The sequence below is a fragment of the Pleurodeles waltl genome, chromosome 7, assembly GCF_031143425.1.
Source record: "Pleurodeles waltl isolate 20211129_DDA chromosome 7, aPleWal1.hap1.20221129, whole genome shotgun sequence".
NCBI lineage: Eukaryota > Metazoa > Chordata > Amphibia > Caudata > Salamandridae > Pleurodeles > Pleurodeles waltl.
In genome coordinates this window covers 99,909,375-99,926,941 of record NC_090446.1, presented here as the reverse complement: position 1 = coordinate 99,926,941, position 17,567 = coordinate 99,909,375, and the positions used below count along the sequence as shown (strand labels likewise).

Genomic DNA, 17,567 nt, shown 5'->3' with positions numbered 1-17,567 from the left:
TTAGGGCTGTAAGGCCTGCTAGAGGGGTGGCTTACCTATACTGCATAGGCAGTGAGAGGCTGGCATGGCACCCTGAGGGGAGTGCCATGTCGACTTACTCATTTTGTTCTCACTAGCACACACAGGCTTGTAAGCAGTGTGTCTGTGCTGAGTGAGGGGTCTCTGGGGTGGCATAAGACATGCTGCAGCCCTTAGAGACCTTTCTTGGCATCAGGGCCCTTGGTACTAGAAGTACCAGTTACAAGGGACTTATCTGAATGCCAGGGTGTGCCAATTGTGGATACAATGGTACATTTTAGGTGAAGGAACACTGGTGCTGGGGCCTGGTTAGCAGGGTCCCAGCACACTTCTCAGTCAAGTCAGCATCAGTATCAGGCAAAAAGTGGGGGGTAACTGCAACAGGGAGCCATTTCTTTACACAAGCCCCCCCCAGCCCACAGGCCAGGAGACTCAGCCAACGCTGGAAGAGTCTCCCTAGTCTGTCAGGCGAGGAAGAGTAGAGGAAATGGCTGGTTTGTTGCAGGGCCTACTCTGCCTTACATCCTCCTGTTCAGGTCATTCCCTCTGGGGAACTGACCCACTTCCACAGTGATAGGACCTAGTCTGAACTGCCTCTTGTCTGTGCTTTTTATGTCTTCACCCATTCTCTCTATTTTGAGGTCAGAGGTATCCACCTCTGCTAATCTTATCTTAGCCAGGGTCACCCCTAGCTTACCCAAAGAGGTTACCCAGAGCTGGAGTAACCCCACCATGACCAACAGGGTCAGGGGGCCTAACTTGTTATTTGGCATGGGGTCAGACCACCATGCCAAGGATAGTGCAGCCATAAAGGCTAACACCCAGCAGAGGCCACTGACAGCTGTCAGTGCCCAGAACCACACCTTTAGCTCTTCGCCTAAAAGGGAAGGGGCTAAGTTACAGGCTTCTTTGGGTTCAGGTTGCCTGTCTGCTGTATTAGAGTGGGGGGTTACCACATCTTGTAGTAAACACCCTTCTTCCACTCTTTCTTCTGTTAGCTGAGGAGCCACCCACTCAGGTTTAACAGTTGCCTGACTAGCCAGGACTTCTTGTGGGTCAGGTTGGACTTTATCAGGGCCATTTTTGGAGTTCTCCCCTACTGGAGCAGAATCTCCCTGGCTTGCTGTAACCTTGGCTAAAGGTTGTCCACCCTTCCTACTCTGTTTTCTTTTCTTCTTCTTCTGGGGTCTGCTTGCATTTACTGCAGAGGCAGGACTTCCAGAATACTTGGGAGAGGACTGGCACTGGACCAGTTCCTCTCTTGGGCTCTGACTAACCTCTGGGTAGTCATTTCCAAGGAGACAATCAAGGGGGAGGTCTGTACTGACTACTACCCTTCTCCAGCTAAGAGTGCCACCCACTTCTATGGGCACTAAAGCCACAGGCCTCTTAGTGACCCTGTCTAGGCTAACTCTTACCCTGGCAGTCTCACCTGGGATGTACTGGTTTGAGAGCACCAGCCTGTCATGCACAATAGTGTGACTGGCACAAGTGTCTCTCAGGGCCGTGGTTGGGATTCCATTCACCAGTAGGTGGTGGAAGTGTCTACTTCCCTCTGGAATCTCCAACTCACCTGTTGGGCCCTGTTTCCAGTTGAAGGCTATGAAGACCTCCTCATCTGAGGAGTCATCTCCCATGGCTACACTGGTTACCCCTGGAATCTTGTTCTGGGGTTCGTTTTTGGGACAAGAAGTGTCCTTGGTGTGGTGCCCAGACTGTTTACAGTTGTGGCACCATGCCTTAGTGGCATCCCAGTTCTTACCCTGGTACCCACCTTTGTTTTGGGTTGTGTCTTGGGGCCCACCCACCTGTTCTGGTTTTTGGGGGCCTACAGAGGACTCTTTTTCTTTGTTTCTAGTGTCACCCACTTTCTCCTGGGGAGTTTTTGTAACCCCTTTCTTTTGGTCACCCCCAGTGGAAGTTTTGGTTACCCTAGTCTTGACCCAGTGGTCTGCCTTCTTTCCCAATTCTTGGGGAGAAATTGGACCTAGGTCTACCAGATACTGATGCAACTTTTCATTGAAGCAGTTACTTAAAATGTGTTCTTTCATAAACAAATTATAAAGCCCAACATAGTCACACACTTCATTTCCAGTTAACCAACCATCTAGTGTTTTTACTGAGTAGTCTACAAAATCAACCCAGGTCTGGCTCGAGGATTTTTGAGCCCCCCTGAACCTAATTCTATACTCCTCAGTGGAGAATCCAAAGCCCTCAATCAGGGTACCCTTCATGAGGTCATAAGATTCTGCATCTTTTCCAGAGAGTGTGAGGAGTCTATCCCTACACTTTCCAGTGAACATTTCCCAAAGGAGAGCACCCCAGTGAGATCTGTTTACTTTTCTGGTTACACAAGCCCTCTCAAAAGCTGTGAACCATTTGGTGATGTCATCACCATCTTCATATTTTGTTACAATCCCTTTGGGGATTTTTAGGATGTCAGGAGAATCTCTGACCCTATTTAAGTTGCTGCCACCATTGATGGGACCTAGGCCCATCTCTTTTCTTTCCCTTTCTATGGCTAGGAGCTGCTTTTCCAAAGCCAATCTTTTGGCCATCCTGGCTAACTGGATGTCCTCTTCACTGGGGTTATCCTCAGTGATTTCAGAGGTGTTGGTCTCTCCTGTGAGGGAACCAGCATCTCTGACTATTATTTTTGGAGTCAGGGTTTGAGGGACCCTGTTCTCCCTAGATAGGACTGGTAGGGGGGAATTGTCCTCCAAGTCACTATCCTCTTCCTCTGAGTTGCCACCCTCAGAGGGGTTGGCCTTTTCAAACTCTGCCAAAAGCTCCTGGAGCTGTATTTTGGTAGGTTTGGGGCCCATTGTTATTTTCTTTATTTTACAGAGTGACCTTAGCTCCCTCATCTTAAGATGGAGGTAAGGTGTGGTGTCGAGTTCCACCACATTCACATCTGTGCTAGACATTATGCTTCTAAAAGTTGGAATACTTTTTAAGAAACTAAAACTGGTTCTAGAATCTAATTCAAACTTTTACAAACTTTTAAACTCTAAAAGAAATGCTAAACAGGATCTAACACAAGGCCCTAGCAGGTCTTTTAAGAATTTAGAAAACTTTTCAAATTGCAAAAATCAATTTCTAATGACAATTTTGGAATTTGTCGTGTGATCAGGTATTGGCTGAGTAGTCCAGCAAATGCAAAGTCTTGTACCCCACCGCTGATCCACCAATGTAGGAAGTTGGCTCTGTATGTGCTATTTCAAAGTAAGGAATAGCATGCACAGAGTCCAAGGGTTCCCCTTAGAGGTAAAATAGTGGTAAAAATAGATAATACTAATGCTCTATTTTGTGGTAGTGTGGTCGAGCAGTAGGCTTATCCAAGGAGTAGTGTTAAGCATTTGTTGTACATACACATAGACAATAAATGAGGTACACACACTCAGAGACAAATCCAGCCAATAGGTTTTTGTATAGAAAAATATCTTTTCTTAGTTTATTTTAAGAACCACAGGTTCAAATTCCACATGTAATAGCTCATTCGAAAGGTATTGCAGGTAAGTACTTTAGGAACTTCAAATCATCAAAATTGCATGTATACTTTTCAAGTTATTGACAAATAGCTGTTTTAAAAGTGGACACTTAGTTCAATTTTCACAGTTCCTGGGGGAGGTAAGTTTTTGTTAGTTTTACCAGGTAAGTAGGACACTTACAGGGTTCAGTTCTTGGTCCAAGGTAGCCCACCGTTGGGGGTTCAGAGCAACCCCAAAGTCACCACACCAGCAGTTCAGGGCCGGTCAGGTGCAGAGTTCAAAGTGGTGCCCAAAACACATAGGCTAGAATGGAGAGAAGGGGGTGCCCCGGTTCCGGTCTGTTTGCAGGTAAGTACCCGCGTCTTCGGAGGGCAGACCAGGGGGGTTTTGTAGGGCACCGGGGGGGACACAAGTCCACACAGAAATTTCACCCTCAGCAGCGCGGGGGCGGCCGGGTGCAGTGTAGAACCAAGCGTCGGGTTTGTAATGGAAGTCAATGGGAGATCTCGGGATCTCTTCAGCGCTGCAGGCAGGCAAGGGGGGAATTCCTCGGGGAAACCTCCACTTGGGCAAGGGAGAGGGACTCCTGGGGGTCACTTCTCCAGTGAAAGTCCGGTCCTTCAGGTCCTGGGGGCTGCGGGTGCAGGGTCTCTCCCAGGCGTCGGGACTTTAGGTTCAAAGGGTCGCGGTCAGGGGAAGCCTCGGGATTCCCTCTGCAGGCGGCGCTGTGGGGGCTCAGGGGGGACAGGTTTTGGTACTCACAGTATCAGAGTAGTCCGGGGGTCCCTCCTGAGGCGTCGGATCTCCACCAGTCGAGTCGGGATCGCCGGGTGCAGTGTTGCAAGTCTCACGCTTCTTGCGGGGAGCTTGCAGGGTTCTTTAAAGCTGCTGGAAACAAAGTTGCAGCTTTTCTTGGAGCAGGTCCGCTGTCCTCGGGAGTTTCTTGTCTTTTCGAAGTAGGGGCAGTCCTCAGAGGATGTCGAGGTCGCTGGTCCCTTCGGAAGGCGTCGCTGGAGCAGGATCTTTGGAAGGCAGGAGACAGGCCGGTGAGTTTCTGGAGCCAAGGCAGTTGTCGTCTTCTGGTCTTCCTCTGCAGGGGTTTTCAGCTAGGCAGTCCTTCTTCTTGTAGTTGCAGGAATCTAATTTTCTAGGGTTCAGGGTAGCCCTTAAATACTAAATTTAAGGGCGTGTTTAGGTCTGGGGGGTTAGTAGCCAATGGCTACTAGCCCTGAGGGTGGGTACACCCTCTTTGTGCCTCCTCCCAAGGGGAGGGGGTCACAATCCTAACCCTATTGGGGGAATCCTCCATCTGCAAGATGGAGGATTTCTAAAAGTTAGAGTCACCTCAGCTCAGGACACCTTAGGGGCTGTCCTGACTGGCCAGTGACTCCTCCTTGTTATTCTCATTATTTTCTCCGGCCTTGCCGCCAAAAGTGGGGCCTGGCCGGAGGGGGCGGGCAACTCCACTAGCTGGAGTGTCCTGCTGGGTTGGCACAAAGGAGGTGAGCCTTTGAGGCTCACCGCCAGGTGTGACAATTCCTGCCTGGGAGAGGTGTTAGCATCTCCACCCAGTGCAGGCTTTGTTACTGGCCTCAGAGTGACAAAGGCACTCTCCCCATGGGGCCAGCAACATGTCTCGGTTTGTGGCAGGCTGCTAAAACTAGTCAGCCTACACAGATAGTCGGTTAAGTTTCAGGGGGCACCTCTAAGGTGCCATCTGTGGTGTATTTTACAATAAAATGTACACTGGCATCAGTGTGCATTTATTGTGCTGAGAAGTTTGATACCAAACTTCCCAGTTTTCAGTGTAGCCATTATGGTGCTGTGGAGTTCGTGTTTGACAGACTCCCAGACCATATACTCTTATGGCTACCCTGCACTTACAATGTCTAAGGTTTTGTTTAGACACTGTAGGGGTACCATGCTCATGCACTGGTACCCTCACCTATGGTATAGTGCACCCTGCCTTAGGGCTGTAAGGCCTGCTAGAGGGGTGGCTTACCTATACTGCATAGGCAGTGAGAGGCTGGCATGGCACCCTGAGGGGAGTGCCATGTCGACTTACTCATTTTGTTCTCACTAGCACACACAGGCTTGTAAGCAGTGTGTCTGTGCTGAGTGAGGGGTCTCTGGGGTGGCATAAGACATGCTGCAGCCCTTAGAGACCTTTCTTGGCATCAGGGCCCTTGGTACTAGAAGTACCAGTTACAAGGGACTTATCTGAATGCCAGGGTGTGCCAATTGTGGATACAATGGTACATTTTAGGTGAAGGAACACTGGTGCTGGGGCCTGGTTAGCAGGGTCCCAGCACACTTCTCAGTCAAGTCAGCATCAGTATCAGGCAAAAAGTGGGGGGTAACTGCAACAGGGAGCCATTTCTTTACAACCGCCTCGCATTCATAGCATCCTTGGAACATCTTCAGCATCCTTCATCCCTTGCATCAGGGCAACTCAATAGGAATCCTTTGCAAAGTGGATAAAGTGCCTGGAACTGCATGAAGACTGTTTCTTCTGTGGAGGTTACTGATTCTGAGGACTCTGCTGGTCCCCCGACTAGCTCCCTGCTGGAGCTGGTTGCCCCAAGTAACTTTACTCAACTGCATTGACACTTGCTTAAGTTTTCGTTGAATTTGCCAATACCGGTTTGCTGTTGAGTAGAATGCTTTAATTTATTACTTGTAAATGCCATAGCTTTGGAGCCCCCTGGTGGATCTTTTTAATTCTGGTATCTAAATTCTTATAAAATTACAGTCTATCTTTATAAATTGGTGTCATGTCGATTTCTTCTTTTCTTCAGCACAACTTCGATTCCTCACACACAGGACCAGATGACAAAGTGAAAAATAGTGGAATATGGTAGCATACGATAGCAGCGGGAGCCCTGTGAGAAACTCCATGGCAAAGCAGGCCTCGGAACGAGCACCTTGTATAGATCACCCGTCACTAAGGCTATCCGGGAAGTCTGGGACAAAGTGACAATAAAAAATGGCTCACATCCTTTCTATCGCTCTTTACCCCTCTCCAAGGGAATGGTGACTTCTCTCCTGGTCTATATAGGGAGAATTCTAGCATCTGGCTGCAGGGAGGTTGTAAAACAGTCCCTGATATTTATAAGGGAGACTCCATTCATTATTTTGAACGACTTCAGATAGACTAAGACCCTTTGGAGGGGGAGCACTTTTATTATCCTCAATTAAGGCATTGGCTCCTCTGTGCTATGGTAAACTCCAAAGGGCATACTAACAAATTCCCTTTCTAATGTTCCTGGGAAAGAGACAACCCTACACGAAGACCAGTGGGATTAAATACTTCTCCGCACCCATAGCATGACTCTTCAGACTGGTGGAAAGGAAACACTATCAGAAATTGTATATTGTTAGCACCACACACCTGTTCCCTTAGCTAAAATGAAAGCAGGAGGAGACTTGCGCTGCTGTGAGGAGCAGGGTACACTGGTACACTTGTTGTAGTCCTGCCTGAACATAGGCCCATTTTGGGACTCAGTCCTCACCACTGTCACATAGATCACAGGGTCAGACCTTGCTAGAGATCCAGAATTTACAATTTGAGGCATCCTGCTGATGTGATATATTCCCTATGGGGGAGGAAAGGGCATATGATTTCCCATTTACTTCTTGCAGCCAAGAAATCCATCCTATCGCTCTGGGGCCAACCAACGCCACTGACAGAACGCTGTTGGCTTGAAAGACTGTGGTGGCTCCTGGGCATAGAAAACCTGTCAAGTGGAGCCAAGGGCGATCTCATGGACTTTGCAAAAAAACGTCAGCCACTGTTGGACTTCTTTGCCTCAGACTACAAGAACTGACATGGTCTTAATGGCTCAGCATCCTGAAAATCTTAGAAGATCCCTAAGCCTGCTGCCTGTTATCCCTCAGTGTGCTCCGCTACTAATGACACCTCTTCGCTCCTTACTATTTTGCCTGCGCCTTTCAGGACTTTTGTCCTTGTAGCGATGCCAGCGTCTCTTTCCTCCTGCTTATTCTTTTTACAGAATATGGAAGAGTTGGAGGGTTCAAGGGAGGAGGGTATTGTTGGGGGTTGGGTTTGTTTTGTTGGCTTGTTTTTACTGACAAATGCCATTAAAACGTATTTGACCTAAATCAAATTTAAGGTCACTGGTGGACAAATTGCTACTTTAGAAGTTGCCACTTTGGTTGCTCAAGATTTCCGGTTCCTATATATGGTTGCACAGACCGAGAGGCAGCTTTCTGCGCTCCAGGGGAGACGTGTGAACAACTCCCAGAAAAAGAAACATTATTGGTCTCATCCTAGCAGGAAGCCACACAGGTATTGGCTCAAAAGGCGAGCTTCAAATGAGAGGCCGCCTTTGAAGGGCAAAGGAAATACTTGGAAGAGAGGCAGCCCCATTGTTTAGGTAGACAGGTTGGCACTCGGGCAGGTGAAAGGAAATCAGTTGCCAAACATGTTTTTCAAGGGCGTGACCCACTCTTCCCCCCTTGGTAGCCACACCTCTCGGTTGGACTAGGGAGCTCTTTACGCCAAGAGAAGAGTTCTTTCTTGTTTGGAGTGGGAAGAATAGACAATTCTGGGCTACCCAGATGTCACACTTTGCAGGAAGTGGTCATCAGGAGAGAGAGAGAGAACCTAGAAGCCCTTTGGCTACTGACCACATCCTACCCTTAGGGCTTTTCTGAGCATACATAGGGTACTCCTGGTGCCCAGAACTCACATCAAATTCAATTGGAGAAGAGTACCAAAGAAGGACTGCCCCGCTGCACCAAGGACCTGGTGGTGAGAGACTGCACATGCTGAACCTGGTGGCTAGTAAAGGAGAGGGAAAAGTTGTTTCATACGCCCAGTCGAAGCAAGAAACTCCAAGGGTCACTTGGCTGACTTCCAGTTGGCAGCACAGGACCACAACAGCTGAAGAAGCCTGCTGGGGCAAGTTGGTAGTCCAGATCTTCACATGGCTACCACTCACTGCCATACAGCACCAGAGACCAGTACTTAATGCTCAAAGTTGCGCCCAAGTCTGCTGAACCAGGAGAGTCATTGGAGTGCAGATTGGTAGTCCAGAAGATGTGTTGTTGCCCAGGAACGGTTTTGGCTGTAGCTGCGATACCGGGCAACTGGTAGCCCAGTGGTGACTGGACATCTACCAGAACAGAGAGCACTTCGAGGGCATCAACCCCTCTGGCTAGGACCACCTCACCCCATTTTTGGACCAAGAAGTAGTTGCAGAAAGACCCCAGTTGACCGCATAGCATCCTTGAGCATCTTCACCATCCTGTATGATTTGCATCAAAAGCACCTCCATATGAATCTACAGCAAGAGGATAAAAATTCCTGAAACTGAATGAAGACTGCTTTTCCAGCTGAGGTAACTTTCTGAGGACTTTGCTGGTACCCTTGACTGCCTCTCTGTTGAAACTGTTCACCTAAAGTAACTGGAAGGAACCACATTGATACTTACCCAAGTCTTTCTTGAAAAAAAATTCCAAGTGTTAAATTGGTTGAATTTGCCAATGATTGTTTGCGGTTAAGTGATAAAGTGCATATGTAACATACCTTCTAAAATCTGTATCTCCAGAACCCTCGAGTAGATCATTTTCATTTTGGTGTCTAAAAATAGTCTATTTAAAAGAAAATTGGTGTTAAATTTCTTGGGGGTCTTGTGTATTTCTTCTTCATTTGTTTTGGTCTGTTTAAATGTTTTACACTTGTTCCTTTATGTAAGCCTAACTGCTCGGAGCCACAGCTACCCAATATTGTTTTAAGGGTACGACAAACTAAACCTACTGGTCCTAAAGGGGCTGGTAAGTGTTTTACACTGTGAGGTCGCACAGCCACACCATATGATGCACCCCATTTCCTCCCAGCAATAATCTCACTAAAGCATATTAGCAAGCAAGGCAGCCACAGTGCCTTCCTCTGACATGCCCTACTAGCCAACATCTGTAAAGCTGCTTGGATATGCTTTACCAGCTACCACAATACACACGTTCACTAAATACTACTGTGGGATATTCTAGTCAGTCAACAGTGAAAGGGTGGCCAGACTGTTAAGAACTTTTTTCAAAAATTCTGCATCAACTGTCTGCTTAACACCACTTTTGGAAAAAAGCTTTTCCATCCATGCTGAGCATATATATCTAGAGGGACATGCTACAAATGGAAAATGTTACCCTGTAAGCATCTCTTTGAAGCATATAGTGCTGTAGATTCACATGCACTCACCCTCCACCGCAGAAGCTGGCAATGATAACAGATGTTTTCTATCTCTTTTCCATCAACATACACAACACGAAAAACAGAACTCTTGTCCACTTACACTTCTCACCCGCTGGATAGAAAGCAATCTGAGGTCGAGCATTTGTCCTCATGCATTATGGACTACAGAAGGAGTCGCAACAGGTTGGGTGATTGATTTCTTAGAACCAAAATGAGTTGAAGTATCTGAGCCGAACAGGAATATGCACACCATGTGAATCTGCAATGCTGCATGCTACAAACAGGCATGGAGGCTAAATAACATGTCTTCATCTTAAAATTCCTCTTGATTCACGTGACCGACCATTCCCTTGCGATACGTGGAGCTGATGCATAGTGCTATGCTTGATGTCATAGGGAGGTTATTTTTACTGACCATGGTTGAAGGCCACAAAGAAAACACTTTTATCTTAGTATGCCATTTCCAGACCCAACCACTAGATGGCCTAGTAATACAGAGCATGTAAATCAAGAGAAGCTTCAAGCTACAGAGCTATATGGGCAAATGTGTTTTTTTCACCTGCACTCCCTTCCAGTCAGTTGGGGCCTCACCACAGTGTGTACATGCTATGGCCTGAACAGAGAAGGGACCAAGGAACAGGCAGATGCACAAAAGTAGGAAGGGCATAGGGCAGTGCCAAAGCTTAGCACACGCTCCAAGTATTAACTTATTTCATGACGGGCAATGGTTCCTATTTCTTGATGACCAGGACACACCAGTGAGTCTAAACTGTAAACTTTGCACTTGTATAGCGCACTACTCACCCGTTAGGGTCTCAAGGCGCTGTACGCATACCGCTATGGAACCCCTCCTGGTTTTTCCCTGTGAGGTGCCCACTCCTGGGCACCCCCAGGGTGTAGCCAGGCATCCAAGCGCTGTTGGGGCCGTTGTGGAGATTAAGCAAGCTATTGCCCAGAGTTGCAGAGTGGGACTCATTAATTAGATTAGGCACCGAGGTGAGAATTATCTGGTCCAAGGGAATTGAGCCCAAGACCTGCCGAAGCGGGACTTGAACCCTGGTCTTGAGCCAGATCTCTGCTTCAGGGTCTGCCGCTCTAACCATTGTGCCACACTTCTCCACAAGTCTATAGAGATGTGGGGCCAAGGAGTAGCAAAGGGCTTTATGGCCAGGAGAGATGTGGCAGAAAAATGTAGCATTTTAGTGTAGTGAGTGATTCTGGGTGACCAGGCCAATCTGCCTTTTGGTGGATCATTGCTGGTCACCGTCTTGACCATTCCAGACTCCCACCGAGTCATAAACTAGTGTGGTCATGAGAGCCATTATTTTGGGTAACAGTAAAGAATCTTATTATTTACAGAGAGACCATATGATTTGCCCTATACCCAGGATATATTGTGAGATATTAGTGCATTGGTACAAACTTTTTAATAGCATACTAACTTCTGTCTTCTTCTTGCAGACACAGTGGAGGTCCCCGCATGGCCGGAATCTTCGCCTCATCGCCACTACTATGTTGGATGCGCACGGAACCTCGTTATAAACCGGAAACATATTGACATGTCCAGAACAGGAAACATCAGTGGGTCAGCCGGTGTCAGCGGGTGCCCAACAATGTAAACCTCCATGGCTCTTTACGTCCATGTCCGCACTGCTCCCTACTGTGGCTGCCTTATCATGGCCCTCCACGGCTCCCCGCACCAGCTGCTTGAGGAGGACTCCTCCTTGGCTTTAAAAAAATAAAGCTCCTCTGCACCATGGTGTGAAGCTGCCACAGATCTGCTTCTTCACCAGATCTGTTGCTTTCAGTCGCTGTCGTCAAATGTAAACTGTGCCTTGGAAGCAGAGGGCAGGCCTGGTTGGCATGATGAGTGAACTGAATCCTTCACAAGGGAATTTTCCGTCATGTAGGCAGGACGCCTCCATCAGTGAGAACAGCACATCTATTTGCAGTCTTGCTCATTGGCCAGAGCTGCTTCTTGGTCTTCACGATGGTGCTTTTTACATTCCTGATTTGGACTACAGCAATTGTTAGTTTCCTAAGAATCCTTTGGGCCTGTATTGTGGGCTCCTAATGAAGGAGATTAGGGCATTACTTGTTTGTCCATCGTTTGATGTGTTACTTGGTAAGATCAACTGAGATGTCTTGTCTGATGTTTGTTTTGGTTCTACATTTGTGTAAAACGATTAGTTTTTCAAAAGTACAGGTTGTGGCCTATTCTCCCCAGTTCCCAAATGAAAATAACAGACCCTCCCAATCATCAGTGGGCATCCCTCGGTCAGGAAATGGTTTCCTATTATTTTTTAACTCGATTTTTTTCAGTTCTTCTGCTCCTCTGACTATTCCACTGATAGCCCCCATCCACCTTTGCCAAGTGAAGGGGTATTTTAAGTGCTCTAACAGGACCTCTGTGACAACAAGATGGGAACCCTTCTCCTAAATCATTTCCGGGGCACCGATGCTTCAGAGCCACTAGCATGGCCTGGGGTCAAGAGCAGAATAAGGCAAATATGGCCGACTCCTGGGCACTTCCCTGGCTCCAACATCTTCCTGTATTTTCTAAAGAGCTTGTGGCATGTTTCAGAGCATTGTCAGACTCAGTTGTTATATTTCAGCCCTCTGCTGAACCAGTTGATGGCTTGACTGCCTAACTAATGGGTGCCAAAAATAGACTTTTTAAGAATAATAGATTAATTAATTTTCACAGTAGTAAACACAACCTATTTTAATGTCAGCCACGTGTCACACTCTTTCAGCCATGCTACACTAGTGGTGGATGAAGCTATTACTGACCACTTTCGCAACTGTAACTTTTAATCCATCAATTTCCTCACCTTAAAAAGCCTCATCAGTCGGTTTTATAGGTGATGTTTTAAACCTTTTTAAGTAAACTATTGAATTTGATTCTTTTTGGGTACTGTCTACCCAGCTTAAATATTTTTTATCATGAAATGGTTTGTGTTTCTAAATGCTTAGTTTTTTTTTCATGGTAAATTTGTTTGAGGTAAATGTCTGAGCTATTCTTTCAGACCTCATTTGCCATATGTTCTCCTTTTCTCAGTTAGCCCCTTTGATTTTGCAGGCCAAGCTGAGCTATGGGTGATTCAGCTTAGGCTAACAGAAGGCGAAACTCATTGTCCAGCAATGTCATCAACATGGGAGCCAGGGTCGTGATCAGACAGTCTGCTGTAGATCAGCTCCATTGTGGTGGGTAATTGGAATTAATAATTGTGTCTGTGGTTAGTGTCTGCGTGCTAGAACGGCTGTACGGTAGAGTGAGGACCATGATGTACTGGAATCTATTTATGCCTTAGAAAAAAGCAAGATGTGCTTTTTTAAATGTTCTGCTCAGGCCAGAAAGACCCACATACTGCCACGAGAGTTCTTAGTTGTAAACCTAGTCTAGATTCACATGCTGTGCATTGTTCTGCCACCTACAAAACCATCTTATTTCTGCAAATAAATGTTTGGGCTGTGACCGTAAGACAAATCAGTCAGACTGATGATGGTGTGAGCTTGAAGCCCACGGTGCCCCACAGCATCGGCTCCCATGTTCTGATTCTGTATTCCGCCACCCGTTTCAGAAGCATGTGCATGGCAGGGGTCCAGAAACCGAGATGTTTCTAATTGTTGCACAGTTTAACTTTAGCAAGCCTTAAGTCACTTGGCGAGGTTTCTAATCATTACATGGTTCCTCCACAGTGAATCCGCTAATAAGAACAGAAATGGGTGTTCCTCTGTAAACATCAGAATTTTAGACCAAAACCGAGCTGAATGGGAGGAAGCGCTCAAAGTATCGATTTGTGATTGGCTGAGCACGGCTAATGCTTCAGCATGAGGATTTGTCATTGGCCAAACATGACATTATAGCACTTCTGAAATTAAATCGAAGGCGGCGCTAGGCTCCAAAACCTACAGTGCGTTTCTTCGCCACAATCTTTCAATGGAGCGATCTTTTCCTCTATGTGTTAATCTTTTGAGATGTATTTATTCTGTTCATTTATTTTACCGTCCTCTTCCCTTTGTCCATTTGAGTCCTGCGGTGCTCCAGCAGGCCTTTAAAAAAAAAAAAGTCCAGACGATTCTACACAAACCGCTTATTCACTTGTGCACTTACACATTTTTTAAATCTGTACACTGGTGTATATACGTTTCAATAGAATGTATGCACACGCAATCACGTGGGGACAAAGTCTTGCTTTAGAAACGATTTATAAGTTATGTTGTTATTATATGGATCTTTTTTATACAGTGGGATTAATAGAGTAAAGTGGGTTTTTGATGTCTGATTCGTACGAAGCTCCAAAAGAAATATGATAGCCTCCTCGACACATTTTTATTTTTTATTTTTCATTAAAGAGTGAAAGGGCCATCTTTGTAAATCATTGGAACATAATTTTGAGTCAAAAATAAAATTTTATCTCACACAACCATTTGGTTTTGTATTTGCTTGCAAGATTGCATGAGTGACGCTTTTCTTTGCTTTGGTACAATGGTGTTATTTGGTTTTACTTGTAACATAATTGGAGGTGACACAGAAACGGACGTATAACTTAAATGGCTTTGTTTTAGTGCTCACACTGAACTTCCATCAAATGAATACTGTGTTGGTGCAATCCTTTAGCGGACTTGTAGGAATAGTGTGCGTATGATTGCCTGAAGGGCTGTAAATGGTCTGAAATAGATAGGAACCAAGGGCCAGATTTACTAACCTTTCATGCTACGCAGTGCAGCACAGCAAGTTACTGTGGTGCGTTGTGTGAAAGGGAGACAGCAGAAATGCCCAATATCTACTAATATATGGCACATGTGGATCCCCTCTCAGTGAAGTGTAGGCAGTGTCTAGAAGAGAGGCTCTCAAGAGGTAGCTGTGGATGAGCAGCCAAGGGTTATCTAGGAGACATGCAAAGCTCATGCAATACCACTAAAGTCACACGGTACTTACACACAAGAAATAAAACACTTGGTTGTACAAAAATAAATGTAAGGTACTTTATTTTTGTAACACAGTATCAGAAGATACTAGAGAGGCACCCCTCCAATAGGAGGTAAGTAAATACACTATATATATATATATATATATATATATATATATATATGTTCGATGGCATCTGTCGCTGTAGATACGCATGTTTTGCATAGCTCGCCATCTGGTGTTGGGCCGGAGTGTTACAAGTTGTTTTTCTTCGAAGAAGTCTTTCGAGTCACGGGACCGAGTGACTCCTCCTTTTGTCTCCATTGCGCATGGGCATCGACTCCATCTTCGATTGTTTTTTTTCCGCCATCGGGTTCGGACGTGTTCCTGTCGCTCCGAGTTTCGGAACGGAAAGATAGCTAATTTCGGAAGATTTTCGTCGGTATTGTTGCGTTCGGGATCGGCGTAGTTAGAATCAACACCGCATCGAACATCGAAGAGCTCCGGAGCCCTTCGGGGTAGTTTTCGATCCCCCGTCGGGGCCTGGTCGGCCCGACCGCGTGCAGAAGAACGCCGATGGAACGGACCCCGTTCCGTTTCTGTCCCAAATGCCACAATAAATACCCCTATACAGACCAACACTTGGTCTGCAACCTGTGCCTGTCACCTGAGCACAGTGAAGACACCTGCGAGGCCTGTCGTGCGTTCCGGTCCCGAAAAACTCTCCGAGACCGTCGAGCCAGAAGACTTCAGATGGCGTCCGCGCCGACAGCCCACCGGGAGTTCGAGGAACAAGAAGAGGAGGGAACCTTTTCGATCCAAGAATCGGACTCCGAAGGATTCGACGATACACAAACCGTGAGTAGGACGTCGAAAACCACTCAGAAGAAGATTTACAAGGCCCAGAGGACGCCACTGCCACCAGGCCATGGCTCGACCCATAAATTCGGTGACCGACCGTCTGCACCGAAAAAGGCCCAAACAGTGCCGAGATCGTCCGACTCCGGTCGAGACACCGGCACGCAGCCTTCTCGGGACCGAGAAAGTGCTGGAGACAAGCATCGACACCGAGATACCGGTGTAGACACGGCTCGATGCCGAGACAGCGGCACCGAAGAAGATCGACGCCGAGAGGTTTCGGCCCCGAAAAAGAAAAAAGTCACCTCGGAGCCGAAAAAAGATGCAGACAGGGTTTCGGTGCCAAAACAAACTGCAAACGACCCAGTTTCAGGCTCTTATACAGAAGAGCACTCGCTAACCTCCCAAATGCAAAAGCATAGGTTTGAGGAAGAACTACACTCAACTGATGTAGACCATACGCAAAAGCGTATTTTCATACAGCAGGGGACAGGAAAAATAAGCACCCTTCCCCCTATTAGAAGAAAGAGAAGATTGGAGTTCCAAACTGAACAAACACCACAAACAAAAGTGGTGAAAAAAGTTACCCCACCACCCTCTCCTCCACCTGTGATTAACGTCTCACCAGCACAAACTCCATCACATTCCCCAGCTCACACCACCATGAGCCAGGGTGACCAAGATCAAGACGCATGGGACTTATACGACGCCCCAGTGTCAGATAACAGTCCGGAGGCATACCCTACGAAGCCATCTCCACCAGAGGACAGCACTGCGTATTCTCAAGTGGTGGCTAGAGCAGCACAATTTCACAATGTAAGCCTCCACTCAGAACAGGTCGAGGATGACTTTTTATTCAACACACTCTCCTCCACCCACAGCTCCTACCAAAGCCTGCCTATGCTCCCTGGTATGCTCCGGCACGCAAAAGAAATCTTTAAGGAGCCGGTCAAAAGTAGGGCAATCACACCAAGAGTGGAAAAAAAGTATAAGGCGCCTCCTACAGACCCGGCTTTCATCACTACACAGCTGCCACCAGACTCTGTCGTTGTAGGAGCAGCTAGGAAAAGGGCCAACTCCCACACATCTGGAGATGCACCACCCCCAGATAAAGAAAGCCGCAAGTTCGATGCAGCTGGTAAGAGAGTCGCAGCACAAGCTGCAAACCAGTGGCGCATCGCTAACTCCCAGGCACTACTTGCGCGCTATGACAGAGCCCATTGGGATGAGATGCAACATCTCATTGACCATCTGCCCAAGGACCTACAAAATAGGGCAAAACAAGTGGTTGAGGAGGGACAGACCATTTCCAACAACCAAATCCGCTCCTCCATGGACGCTGCAGATACAGCTGCACGGACAATTAATACATCTGTAACTATCAGAAGGCATGCATGGCTCCGAACGTCTGGATTTAAACCAGAGATTCAGCAAGCAGTTCTCAATATGCCTTTTAACGAAAAAGAACTGTTCGGTCCAGAAGTGGACACAGCGATTGAGAAACTCAAAAAAGACACGGACACTGCTAAAGCCATGGGCGCACTCTACTCCCCGCAGAGCAGAGGGAATTACAGCACATTCCGTAAAACACCCTTTAGAGGGGGGTTTCGGGGTCAGAGCACACAAGCCAGCACCTCACAGGCAACACCGTCCAGTTACCAGGGACAGTACAGAGGAGGTTTTCGGGGACAATATAGAGGAGGGCAATTCCCTAGGAATAGAGGAAAATTTCAAAGCCCCAAAACCCCTACTACTAAGCCGTGACTCACATGTCACTCACCCCCTCCACACAACACCAGTGGGGGGAAGAATAAGTCATTGTTACAAAGCATGGGAGGAAATCACTACAGACACTTGGGTTCTAGCAATTATCCAACATGGTTATTGCATAGAATTTCTACAATTCCCTTCAAACATACCACCAAAAGCACAAAATTTGACAAAACATCATTCCAATCTCCTGGAGATAGAAGTGCAGGCACTATTGCAAAAGAATGCAATCGAATTAGTGCCAAACACACAAATAAACACAGGAGTTTACTCACTGTACTTTCTGATACCAAAGAAGGAC

At 46.9% G+C, this 17,567-nt stretch overlaps 1 protein-coding gene across 2 annotated transcripts in view; it reads left to right on the top strand.

Moving 5' to 3' along the window:
* The window catches only part of LAMA5 (laminin subunit alpha 5), a 467,726-nt gene extending 453,573 nt beyond the window's left edge, over window positions 1-14,153 (top strand). For both annotated transcript variants that reach the window (XM_069243153.1, XM_069243152.1), the window contains exon 80: window positions 11,185-14,153. In XM_069243153.1, coding sequence (XP_069099254.1) covers window positions 11,185-11,342 — 158 coding nt within the window. In that variant the 3' untranslated portion in view covers window positions 11,343-14,153. The remainder of the gene's footprint in view (window positions 1-11,184) is intronic.
* Window positions 14,154-17,567: the final 3,414 nt, after the last annotated feature.